The sequence below is a fragment of the Carassius auratus genome, unplaced genomic scaffold (genome assembly GCF_003368295.1).
Source record: "Carassius auratus strain Wakin unplaced genomic scaffold, ASM336829v1 scaf_tig00214714_1_2670353, whole genome shotgun sequence".
Lineage (NCBI taxonomy): Eukaryota > Metazoa > Chordata > Actinopteri > Cypriniformes > Cyprinidae > Carassius > Carassius auratus.
In genome coordinates this window covers 1,058,663-1,072,565 of record NW_020527778.1, presented here as the reverse complement: position 1 = coordinate 1,072,565, position 13,903 = coordinate 1,058,663, and the positions used below count along the sequence as shown (strand labels likewise).

The 13,903-nt window shown below is 38.0% G+C and overlaps 1 protein-coding gene across 2 annotated transcripts; it reads right to left on the bottom strand.

The window, feature by feature from the left end:
• Nucleotides 1-202: 202 nt before the first annotated feature.
• pdpk1b (3-phosphoinositide dependent protein kinase 1b) lies at nucleotides 203-13,229 on the bottom strand. Of its 2 annotated transcripts, none has more exons than XM_026258485.1 (14): nucleotides 13,085-13,229; nucleotides 9,604-9,798; nucleotides 9,469-9,511; nucleotides 9,213-9,350; nucleotides 8,337-8,481; nucleotides 8,155-8,252; nucleotides 7,964-8,039; nucleotides 7,721-7,789; nucleotides 3,310-3,406; nucleotides 3,054-3,227; nucleotides 2,749-2,978; nucleotides 2,604-2,661; nucleotides 1,764-1,916; nucleotides 203-1,680 (listed from the first exon to the last, which is right to left on the bottom strand). In XM_026258485.1, the coding sequence occupies exons 1-14, from the start codon at nucleotides 13,106-13,108 to the stop codon at nucleotides 1,567-1,569; spliced, it is 1,614 nt and encodes a 537-aa protein (XP_026114270.1). In that variant the 5' UTR covers nucleotides 13,109-13,229; the 3' UTR covers nucleotides 203-1,566. The 2 variants fall into 2 exon arrangements, with proteins under 2 accessions (XP_026114270.1, XP_026114271.1); XM_026258486.1 differs by lacking the exon at nucleotides 13,085-13,229 and adding an exon at nucleotides 12,665-12,951.
• Nucleotides 13,230-13,903: the final 674 nt, after the last annotated feature.

Sequence of the window (13,903 nt, the reverse complement as noted above, 5' to 3'; positions counted from 1 at the left end):
ACGAACAAATGTGAAATTCCATGCATTTACCATAGAGCGGAAGATTCAGATTTCCATACAGGTATTAGTGTACTAATCTTAATGAGGGGGTCTAATTGATTTACTGACTTACCAACACATATATACAATAAATACATTTTCTTTTGGCTGTCGGGAAAAATAAATACTGTTCAAATACATAGGAAACACAAAGAGACTGTGGTTGTTGGCCTAAAACCCTACATGCTTTATTTCAGTTCTAGGTTTTGTCGAGCGCAAATGCCGACAAGAAGAATACACACTTTGCCTACAAGGGCCCCACCCACCCACACACACACGCACACTGTATCACACACACACACACAGACAAGCGGGGCCGTGCGCACACAGGCATTAAATTATCAGAAATGAGCCAATCACTGCGCAAATAGAAAATGTATATGATATAGTAAGAAAACAAAAGCAGTAAAATATCATAGTTTACAATAATTCTTCACATTCAAAGGCTTTACATTTTCAATACATACACAGCAAGGCCCTGGAACATGACTTCAATCCAAATATGCTTTCATATATTAGAATTTAAATAACACAGAGAAGCCAGGCCAGAACGGAGCGGCCCAATAACCTTATACAAGAATAAAAATACAAAACCTGGATCCTAGAGAGTCACCTCTTTACTCACCTCCCATTTGCAATATTACATCAACTGTACATCACAGTCATCTGAGACCGATCAGGAAGACGCATGCACGCACACACTCAGTCTGTCGTCTCACTCACTCCATGGACTTCCTGTTAAAAACGGCCAAATGATAGGAGCCAATCACGCACGCACACACGATCAGATTGCTCCTCCGTCACAAGCCTCCAATCAGCAATGCATACCGTTACAATGCAAGCACTTTAAAGGAAAACAACTAAACTCAGTCGTGCTTATAGCATGGGGGCCGAAGGGGCGACAAATTATCCTCTCAAACCACATTACCCATGTGGCTTTTGTGGTGGTGTGGTGCCGTCTCCTGCAATTTGAAAGTAACGTGAACATGCTTAGGAGACGTCAGACACCACATCCTCCAATCGGAATCAGCAAGACCAGCTACTGTAGCCAATAAAGGTAAAAGGACCCGCCTTAACTCTAAATGCAGACTTAAGCAACACACTTTTTATCCCATTTAGATATCTGAAGTAGCTGAGTGTGTGTGAGCATCGAGCGAGAGAAGTACAACGTGTGTGCTTGTTTCGCAACAGACAGGTGGAGACTGAGTGTTTGTTATCTGCATCGGTTGAAATCGTTGGAAATACTTGCGTAATTGTCTAAACGTGTGATTTTCTATGGCTTGCTTGCACGACAAGACATGCTGACTACGGCCTTGCTGCTTTTGGTTGTAAAGACTCCACCCTCGACGTGCGAAACAACTGAATCCGAACAGAGAAAGTGCCTGGGAGTGACAGGACTGATATATGAAGAGACAGAAAGACAAAATATAGCTGGAGAGAGATGTCTTTACAGGGGCATGTCCCTGTCCTGTGATTGGCTGGAGGGCTGTGGGGGGTGTGGCCAAAGGAGGGGGGGGCGCTGTAGTCCTATAAGCTGGGGCTTTGGTGTTTGTGGTAGATCTTCCTCCAAACTTCCTGGATTTTCTTGCACCATTTGTCAGCGTTGCCACTTGGATCCATTAGATAGTATGTCCGGTTTGGCTATGGGAACAAATCGTGATCATTAAACATCCGGTTTAAAACACGCAGAAGTGGTACGAGAAGATAATTGGGATTGTAGATACCGTGTGAACAAAGAAGGTTTTAAAGTTCTTCGCTTCAGGCCTCAGTTCAGGTGACCAAGGAATCTCCCCTTTCAAAACTTTATTGACCGGATCCACATAGTACAAGTGAGGACCTTCAGTCAGTAGCAACTGCCTCCTCCGTGCAAACAGACCCTACACACAAAGGAGAAAACACGATGAAAAAGAAAAACACTTCAACTCTTATACTCAAGTATGATTACAAAAATGGAAAGTTCTGGTGCTGGATGCTGATTGATCAATATAGCGTTCCAACAGAGTTCGATTCACTAAAAAGAATGAGTTCATAAGATTCAGACTACACTGGTCGTGCTGTTTGATTTGATTTGCTAAAAATAACCAAATCATACGAGCCATTCATTGGGGAACTGGGTGGCATACTACGATCGTGCTGGTGTGGTTTTAATTCAAATAGAAAGAAGAATTGAGTATTTCTGTCCCCCAGTTTTTATTTACTAAAAAGTACCAGAGTGGTTCTTTTAGGAACTGGTGAAGCTATATTGATTGTCCTGTATAGTTTTGAGTCACTACAACAAAACAATTCATAAGAGTCAGGAACCGAAAAGAACACTTTGATCATCCTGAGTGGTTTTAATTGACTAAAAGGAACCAAATCTTAAGAATAAGGAATTGAATGTACTACACTGCTTTGCTGTATAAGTTTGATTCACTTAAAATAACTATATCATTGATTCAGGAGTTGAATGGACTGATTGCACTGTCTTGATTGACTTCAACCACATCATAAAAATAATTTGTTCAAGAATAGGATCTAAATCTAGCTGATTACATATTACATATATATTACCAACAGTGACTCACTTTGCGTTTGTCCACTGGGCCCATTTTTAAAATGAGGTTATTCTCCACAAACTGGTGCCTGTTAAAAAATAAACATAAGAAAAGAATGGTTACAGAAGGTATAGAAGGATAGAAAGTCACATACAAAGATGTTTTATTTGTGTACCATGGGTTTGCAGCACTCTGCTTGCCCAGTAAGACACGTTTCTCCTCGTCGCTGTACTGTAGGTCGAGCTCCATGCTATTACTGTCCAGCTCATGAATATGTATAAACTGATCCACACTAGGGGAGGGGTTATATGTAGGTTGACTTGTCTCTACTTTGAAGGGAACTGAAGGGGCGTGGCCAGGCTGTGCCACCTGCATACAACTGAACTGGCTGAGGAGATCATCATACTGAAAATGAACGAGAAAACAATTAACAATACTCTAGATTTCAGACCTCTGTGTGAGATATTTGTGTTAACTCACGTTTCCATAGCAGTCCTCATCATCCTCAGACATGGCAGGCAGATACGCCGTTAGTTTGGGTGGAGTTTGCAGATGGATATCATCCCAGCCAACGGTCTCAAAGAAAGGGTGGGACTTCAGCGGCCCGTAGCCACCCATCTCCTCACAGCCAATCCGCTTGCAAGGATCTAGTGACTGTGAAAACAAGACACCAATGAGTGCACAGCTGATCCACACCTACACTATAAACAAAGATTCATGATTTAATAAGGCTGACCAGAAGCTGCTCCACAAGGTCTTTAGCTTTAGGGAAAAATTTCTCAGGAAACTCGTACTCAAGCTTTATAATCTTCTGGAATATTAGATACTCATTCCTGTGATGGATTAAAAGAAAACAATGATTAGTGACTGGAGACTTCATCACATGAACAAAGCAGATGTTAGGAATGGGTCATGATCACCCAATAACCAACTAGTCGGTTAGGGAGTTCCTGCGGCTCAGTGGTCGAGCATTGCATTAGCAGCGCAAAAGGTCATAAGTTCAATTCCCAGTTAACACACATACTGTTATAGAAATAAAATGAATGGCCTGAATCCACTGTAAGTCGCTTTAAATAAAAGCATCAGCTAATTGCATAAATGTGAGGTTAATTAGTTAAAGATGCAGTGTGTAAATTCTAGCGGCATCTAGTGGTGCAGGGCTCCAGACTAACTTTTTTCACTAGGAGCACAGTGGCCCCCAACTGAAAATTTTAGGGGCACAACCAGAAAATTTAGGGGCGCACACCGTAAATCAACATGCTAACCAAATCTACTAATTTCCACTGTATTACTAATAAATACTTTAATAATAGATGCAGAAATTACAATGTGCTGTTTCAAATTCAGTGTCACATTTTATTCTGCACTTTTGAAGATGCAACAACAAGGTAAACTGACAGCACCATCGCTGTCAAGACAGTACAAATAGTAAACAAAATTCCATACACTCAGAATAAAAAATGTGCATAGTAAAAAAGTTTGTGTGCATGCTGTATCGTTGTTGTATGTTTCGTTAAGTTTTAAGCCATTCTTCCTTTGAAGGTCGAGCTGGCTTTTGTATTTGGTGAAAGGTAGTTCTAAATGCTTATAGTACCTCAGTATCTGAATTCTTACAGCCAGTCTTCTCGAAAATGGTGAGTGTGGATCAGGGCCGGCCCTGACCAATTTGCTGCCCTAGGCATGATTTTACCTGGCGCCCCATGTGTATGTATGTATGTACATGTGTATATATATATATATATATATATATATATATATATATATATATATATATATATACACACACATACACACACTACAGCAGAACTGTTTCCAACACTCATAATAAATCATCATATTAGAATGATTTCTAAAGGATCATGTGATAGACTGGATGTCACATGTGACACTGAAGAATGGAGTAATGATGCTGAAAATTCAGCTTTGCATCACAGAAATAAATGATAATTTAAAGTATAATAAATTGAAAACAAATTATTTTAAATTGTAATAATATATCACAATATTACATTTTTTTCTGTATTTTTGATCAAATAAATGCAGGCTTGATGAGCAGAAGAAACTTCTTTCAAAAACTTAAAAAAAATAGTAATGTTTCAAAACTTTTGGCCTGTACCGTATCCCCCCAAAACTGCACAACTGTAGAGTAAAACATTATTTTAAAAAAAGTGATAATAAAAAATGCGTCTTAAAACTGACAAGATTGTACAAAATCACAGTCTGGGGACTCAGAACTCCGAACAACTGCTAACATTAAGTTTAAGGTAAAAATAACTGCCATGAAATTATAGTATCTTACTCCTATTCAATAAATTGTTCTTTCACTACATCTCTTTACCTCTGTCTTTATCCTCTTCTCTTCTTTTTGGCAGTGTATCTATCGCAGACTATGATCATTTATAATGTGTCATGTAAATTCGGCCTTGCGTCACAATCAGGAAACTTTCACCGTGTCTAGAACGGGCGCGAGCCGCCAGGCCCGTTTCTACGAGCTGTGTGTTAACAAAAACAGTGCTGTCTACATTGGATGTGGCGTCGGGCACGCTACTAGAGGTGGGCAGATCGATACTAATATCGATAATATCGATACCAACGTTGGTATCGGTATTGATCGATACCAACGGGAAAATATCGATACTTAAGTTTCAGTTTCTCTCGTTTTGCCACCTGGCCGTGTTTGTCAAAATGCTGCTGCTGTCACAGAGCAGAGCAAGCTCTAAGAGTGCTGCTCGTGCTCGACACTGCTCTCCTCTCCCTCTCCTGTGTTGTACCGTCACGTGACTCACCACTAGCGCTACCACCAGCAGTCAGGCGCGCGCACCGCTCAGCCGCGCATTTCTAACAGCAGTCAGTCAGAGGCGGAGAGAAAGAAGAGCGTTGTATGGCTGTATTTTCAGGCCGATCTACCCTTTTTGTGTTAGCTGTGAAAGGGATACTAGTTTCTATATTTAAACTTCACCTAGATGTGCACCAGAATTAATTATTTGTTATTATTTTATCAATAACTGATTCTCCAAGAGCAGTGGATATTACAAGGCGCCTATCAGAAATGATTGTGAAGGACCTGCAGCCTCTTTCCATAGTGGAAGAGGTCGGCTTCAGGAATTTTGTATAAGGAGAATTTGTTTTACAATTGTGAAGTAAAACGTTGTGACTTTAAGAAAACAATCCTGAAAAGAAGTGCACAAGAGGAGAAACATTTTTTTATTAACATGCTACTTGAAAAGAGAATTTGTTTTTACATTTTTTATATTTGTGAAGTAATCATTTTGTAACTTTGTTTATTTAAATAAATCAGAAGTAACCAAAAGTTGTTTCTGAACAAAAGCTTTCGTAGTACTGATTAATAACCCAAAATGCAAATCACAAAAACAAATTAAAAGTCATGAAAATTCATTTAGATTTAGGTTGAAGACGCATCCACCTTAATTATTAAAAAGTATCGATATTGGTATCGGTATCGGCGATACTGGCCCTGTATTTACTTGGTATCGGATCGATACCAAATCTAGCGGTATCGCACACCTCTACACGCTACACAACAAATTACCAACAACTAATCGTGCGCGCGCTCTGTTTCTGACGCACTTCAAGCACTTCGATGGGTGGGGGAAGATTGAAGAGCCAGACTTTTTTTTTTTTTTTTTGCTTTATTTGGAAGTGTTTCGAATTATTGGTTTTTAAATAGTATCCTATTATAAAAAAATATAGGTAAAAAAAAAAAAAAAAAAGTTCACTCATTCTGGCGCCCCTATGGATGAGTGGCGCCCTTAGCATTTGCCTATGCCGCGGGCCGGCCCTGGTGCGGACTTTTTTTTCGCCACACCAACCTCTGACTCTGAATCATCATCTGACGGTGACACTGTAGACTCTGGCACTGGTACACTAGCCGCAGGTCGGAAGAACGAATCAATAGTTCGCTTGCTCATAGCTCAGACGCACGCACATATCAGGTTGTGATGATATTTGTCTCTGTTTCCTTCCCACAGATGTTTACGCGCGCTCAATTATCTCTAGGCCCCTCCCCCTCCACACATTTTAGCCACTTGCAGTGGCCATTCCCTATTCTTCTCACACGCATTTGCCGCCTCACAGACTAATGAGACGCGAGCACACACTCGCGTCTCATTAGTATGTGTGCAAGTGTGTGTGCAAGTGTGTGTGCGTGCGTGTGCAAATCTACTGGTCGCACATGTGCGACTGGATGTAAAATTCAGTCGCACACTCTCAAAATTTGGTCGCAAAATGCGACCATTTGGTCGCAGTCTGGAGCCCTGTGGTGAGGTTGCAAATTGCAACCAAAGGCTCGGTCCCGCGCTCACTTTAGAGAAGCTACCGTGGTCAACACAAGATTTTGTTGGTAAATACATCAGAGAACAATGAGATTTCTTTACAAAAGATAATTAAGGAATTATATTATACTTCAATAAATCAATGTTATTGCACGTGTTAATGTAATTGTTATTCACTGTGTCCGTGTTTTATTCATAAGAGCTACTAAGTGATGAAACGCGCTCTTTAGAGCAGTTCAATCTAAGGTGATAAAAATATAACGGTTCATTAAGTAAGGTCTTTATACACATCTGAACACATAGATATATTGCATTTCTTTAAATAGATAGTTGTAAATATTACACATTGCACCTTTAAATGTTTGGGCGCTGACAAACTGCATAGTAAGTATTGCAACGTGTGGATTCTGTTTCTTTATTAATTACACTATATATTTTGCCATTTTCCTCAATGAACACTCCTGTAAAAGTTTAGTAGGTGTAACAATTTATTTTTAAAGAAATTAAAACTTTTATCCTGCAAAAAACTGATTAAACTGATCAGAAGTGAATGTAAAAACATTTGTTACAAAATATTTCTATTTTACACGTATAATTATCTGAAATGTTTCTTCAGCAAATCTGCATATTGCAATGATTTCTGCAGGAAATCTTATTAAAAGTGTTAGTAGCACAATCAAATTTAAACTCTAATTCTGTGTTGCTCATCAAGCTGTCATGAATGCAAGAATGCATTGATGTAATAACACCATAAAAAACATTTATTTTGAAATCTGAAACCAGTCTCATTACACAGGGCTCAATTAGCTGACTAGTAGTTCACAAGTAGTTTTACACATTTGAAAGTCAACTTACCCAGCTCTGAACGGTGGCAAACCAGCAACAAGCTGGTAGATGATGCAGCCTAATGCCCAGAGATCCGAACTACAAGAAATAAAAGTATTTTCAGCCAAATGCACAAATAAACTACTGTTCTTGCTTAGTTATTGCACTCATTGTCTCCTACATTCAGAACAAAAAACATCAGCATCTCTGAATTAGGCCTGGATCTTTACTCATGAAAGCACTACAACTGAAATATTCATCATCCGTGTTTACCTCTTGCAGGCAGATTTCTCAGTCAGTAATTCAGGAGAGACATACTGAGCCGTACCAACAAATGAGTTTGCTCTTGCTGCAGGAGGAAGCATCAGAATGTCCGTATCACTTAGTAAAAGCATTAGAGGATACTTCTGTATGAATGTTTACACTGTCAGAGGACGATCGTAATGCAGTGTATGTGTGTTTACCTTGTTTGCTGTCAGAGGACAGTTGTTTGGCCGTGCCAAAGTCTGTTATTTGAATGTGCATCTCCTCACTGAGCAGAATATTTTCCGGCTTCAGATCCCTTTAAGAAAACCACAATAATACAAGATCTCAATAAATCCATGCCATGCAATAAAATAAAAAACTTAAAGACAAACCTACTGACCTGTGGATGATGCCCTTCTGATGCAAGTACTCAAGAGCACAAACTATCTCAGCAGAGTAGAAACGCGTGCAGGTCTCGTCAAACGAGCCTATTTTTCGAATATATTTCAACAATTCGCCATTTTTAGCGTAGCTCAATCCAAAATCTGACAGTGCATTCAGGAAAGCATTTGAATGACTGCAGTGTTGACATCAGACAGGTCTTGGTCAGTAATTTATTGCTATCAGCCACTCTAATTAATTGGTCAACATCTTCAGATCATTGCCGTTGAATGTAGCGCCCATTTGTGACAGTTCAAAAAGTACACATCTGGTTAATTTACATATATAAATATTTTGTATATTACACAAAATAGTGAGAGAAGGCACCTTTTTGCACAAAAATAGTGTAGTATAGAATGCTATATAAATAATATTTTCTATGATGATATACTTAGTTCATCTGCACTTTTTCCGTAATGTAAAGAGAGTTTGTGCACATGGTTGCCAGCTAAGGAATATTAAATAAACCACTAGGCAGAAAATGTATGGATTTGATCTGATTGGGGGATTTAAAGTCTTCAAATCTGGCAACCATAGCCATGAAAGCTTGTTGAGGCTTGTTAACAATTAAAGATAATGCCAAATTAAAATGCTTTCAGGATAAATAACCAGAGGGAAAATATTGCAGATGATTGTGCTTAATAAATCAAGAGAAGCAGGAATCATGATTATGAATTATAATATAATATATTAAATAATAAAAATAAACCGTTTCTACAATTTCTATCAAATTTTCAAGTAAATATGACAGCCATCCTGCTGTGCTCTATAGATATTAAAACTGGACAATCTTTATTGCTCAATCACTTGTTGTGTATGTATGTGTGAAGGATACACAGCTTCTCCTCGTCTTGAAAGGTGAAATAGAGCTTAACAAAGAACGGATGATCCAGGTGTGACATGATGTCTCTTTCTCTCTTGACATATTGTGCTTTGTTCTCCTTCATTATGTGGCGCTTTTCCAGGATCTTAACTGTTGAAACATGCACCAACATTTTTCAGTACAGGCTCACATCCGATAGTCCATGTCAAATGTAATAGTGATAACTTCAAATGCATATGAACCACAGTCTGATGGTATAATGCCTTACTTGCATACTCTTTCCCCGTCGAGTGCTCCTTTGCTAAGACAACCTGTAAGCAGCAAAAACAGCAAAGGTTGGTATTTTAAATGAGTAAAACTAGCTAAGGTACATCAAATGTGCATTGATGTGTGCAAGTCATACAGTAGAGAAGGAGCCTTCTCCCAATATTTTTCCAAATCGGAAATCCTCGGGTCTCTTCTTGCGAGGCTGGGTGGGCTGGGGGGGTGGAGCCTGTCCCTCCATGCTGTTGCCGTGGAGACGGGGCGTGTCCTGCTGGCCTCTTACCATTGATGGACAGGAGATGAGAACAGAGGAGCGGAGGGGTGCAACATCATACTGGAGAGAGAGAGAGAGAGAGAGAGAGAGAGAGAGAGAGAGAGAGAGAGTCAGTGTATTTCACACATTACTCATCTACTGCCTTTGATTAAATTAATACATACTTCACACAGTTCAAAGTTTTAGCATTTTAAATGATTATTTTTTGTATATATTAGTTTATATAATAAACTAAATTTTACAACATGCTAAAGCTAATATATATTGTTAATAATTTACAAAATATGTAAAATGTAAAAAAAAAATTATAGAAAATTATAAATAAATGCTAAATATAATTTTTTTAATTAATATAATACACCATGTATACATGTGTGTGTCAAATAGTAAAATATACACACACATAGATATATATATATATATATATAAAAGGGGTGTAACGATACGCGTATTCGTATTGAACCGTTTGGTACGAGGCTTTCGGTTTGGTACGCACTATGTATACCGAACGGTTTGTTGGACTAATTAATTATATTTTTTTTAAAAATTAAAAAAAGAGAGAAATATAATGATATGCGTTCAACAAGGTAGCCCTATAACCAAAACAACGTAACAGGCAACGCCCCTGACACTCCCGAAGAAGAAAAAAACACCAACTTATAGTTATATGTTTATGTTAGGCTACTCAGTCAGGAGCTCGCTCACTCAGTACGCGCTGAAGGCTCGTTGCAAAATGGCCAATGCGTTTAACAGACAAGAAATAAAAGATCCTTGGGTGCACTTTGGATTTCACTTTAAGCTATAATGGTGATGGCAAGAGAGTGGTGGATAACAAAACAATAGTATGTCGCATCTGCTACACCAGCGGGAATACAAAAAAAAAAAAAAAACACCAGCGGGAATACTTGAAACATGTCAACTCATTTACGCCGACATCACCTTATTGTGTCAGTATCTGGGAAAAGACGAAAAAAAGGAGAAACATATACGCAACCAACTATCCCCACAGCATTTAGACACCGGTACACCATTATAGCTTACAGGGAATCCAAAGTGCACCCCAACAGCAGACCTGTTGGTTATTGGAGGATTTTCTATTTCTGGTCTGTTAAATGCATTAGACATTTTGCAACGAGCCTTCAGCGTGTACTGAGTGAGCGAGCGCCTTAGGGGCCGTTCACATATCATGCCTAAAAACGCGTGGAAAATGCTAGTCGCACCGCTTTCTCCTCCTTTCCAAAGCGCTCGGGCAGAAGCGCTCCTGAGGCGTCTGTCTTTGCTAAGCAACAATGACGTGCTCTCTCCATGAGACGCGGAAATTTCAGCAAAGGATAAATGGATTTGCAGCTCTAAAAATCGCTTGCAGTAGCTCTGCTACAAAAAATTTTTCAAAATTGCAATCCATATACAAACTATGATCAGCTGTTCCTTCATCTTGGCTGAGCTTTCAATGTTGTTACAGGAAAGGATGAAGCTGATTGGTTAGTTCTTGTCACATGACCCGCGGTGCACTTGCGGCATTCTGAAAAGTTGAGATTTTTTTTAATTTTGCTGTATCTAAAACGTACCGAACTGAACCGTGACATCAGTGTATCGTATCGAACCAAACTGTGAATTTTGTGAACCGTTACACCCCTAATATATATATATATATTTTATAAATTATTTAAATATTAAAAAATTAAATTAAAAATTAATTCTCAATAACTAATATATATATATATATATATATATATATATATATATATTCACAAACACAGTTTCAACTATTTAAATTGAGCTTTTTTAATATTAATTCTGATGTAATGCTTGTATGATATCATTACTGTAAATTCATGTACATCACTTAAAGTTGACAGAAAACCGCCTAACTAAAGCAAGAGCATATGGTTTATGTATTAACACTTTAGATATTGATTTTTAACTAATTTTGGCTCACCTAGAACAAATATGACTGCATAATGATTAAAGCTTTTGATAACTGAAAACAGTGTCATCCTGATTGTATAAAACAGATTTTAAGAGTTCAACGGCATTCAATCACAGTCCTCCTAATATATAATTTAAATTTGTGTCTCTGCTTAAATTATACTGGAAATTTTTAAAAAGGTAACAAACTAGCACTGTAAACCCATATGTTAGATCTTTCTCTCACACTTCTGGATATAATAATCAATAGTTTCCTTTTACTACAGCTCACATTATTCAGAATCTGAATTCCTACAGGAACTAACTTCAAAAACACCTCAATAAAACATGAGTCACACGTCAACCTCCAGCAATAATCATGTTAACTTCCCTTACCTGCTTTTTGCAACCTATGCTCCACAATATTAATTCACAGCTCTCAATGAAGCTCATGTAATAATGATAATTACAGAAATAACAGACCAGAGTTACTTTGCTTCATCAACGCATGTTTACATCTTAATACATCTATATACCAGCTACAAACTTAGTTTAATATGAAGACGAGCCTCAAAATGAGCTTGATACTTCACAAATCATATCCACAAGGGTTATGCCTCAGTCAAGTGATCTAAATAAAGTTATACAGGGTAATAATAAACTGTCAAAAACACCTGAGAAGGTGAATCCTTTCAAATTTCTAACCCACTTTTATAGGCCGCAACTGAGTCGGTTCATTTCAGTAGAAACAACACACCTAAACAAGTCAAAGATAACACGGACAAGTTAATAGACAGCTACAGATTTATAATGCTGCTAATATTCCTTAGATTACGGGATATAATGATAAACTGCCTGGAAAACGACACGCAAATGAGGCAAAACAACCTGAGGCGATTGTGCTAGAAGCGCTACTGACTCAAAAGCGGTGTTGTAGTGTATCAGAGACCCAAGAAAAGCCCCGGATGTTCACTTAAATAAATATTAGAAATAAACATTTACTAGATGATTTACGTACATTATTAGAGCAGGGTTAAGACGGTCACAACCAAAAGCCTATGTCGTGAGTTAGCGGTCAGGCTAACGGCTAAGAAAACAAGCAACTTCATTTGTTGACAGAATTAGCTCGCAGGGCTAACACACAATAAAATGAGCATTTACCCACGCGGTTCCCTTAAAAATATCAGCATCGACACTAATAATTCATTCAGAAATCCCTGTGTAAATTACGATAAGAAACAAAAGTTGACACTTCCTGGTTAACAGACTTGCGCTTGTTTTGAGGACTAGCGGGCTAACGATGCTAACATGCTAAGCTAAACACTAGGGTCGCGAGCGTCCCGCGCCACCCCCCAAAAAAACGCCGTTACAAGCAGCGCGCGCGACGCGGTGCGAGGCGGCTTCGAGCCCGCGCTCTCGAAACGCTGGCGGTACTCACGATCTGACTCGTGGCTCTTGCCATGGAAGTTTTCCGTGGGTAATTTATTTGGGATTAAATAATTGTGGAGACTGGAGTCATGGCCGCCCGCTCTGCGTCTTCGTTTCACGGCTGTGACGTCACGCCACAACAACATTACTGCAGTCGAGAGGGGAAAAAATATTGTGCGCCCCAAACGGCGAATCCCCAAATAATTCCATGGATCAATGTGATAAGTGTTATGGAAGCGGTTTTGCAACTGTGGTTCAGCAGGTGTGTATATCACCCATATTTGAATTGCTATAACATCCCCCATAACAAAACGTGCTTAGCTTGTTTTTGGACACCATAGTATCATCATTGTTTCATGTTAATGTCATGGTCTTTGGAAATGAACCATGATGATGTCATTATTTTCTTTTAAGTCAAGGGGAAATATACAGAAAAACATAAATCAATACATAATTAAAAAAGAAAAAAAAAAGAAAGACATTATATAAAAAAGTCATGAACAGCTTAGTATTACAAATTAAATTATATTTTGTAGAAAACATACATATATATATATATATATATATATATATATATATATATATATATATATATATATATATATATATATATATATATATATATATAATTATAATATATATATTATAAAACAATTATTAATTAAACTTTAAATAATAAGCTATAGTTAATAGAAAACTATTTAAATATTTAATACAAATACCTGTTTTTATGTATAATACAAAGTTTCACAGAATAAATTGGGCCTTTATACACAACAATATATAGTTTACATGTCTTTTATATTTTAGGATGGGGTCATTCTTGAGG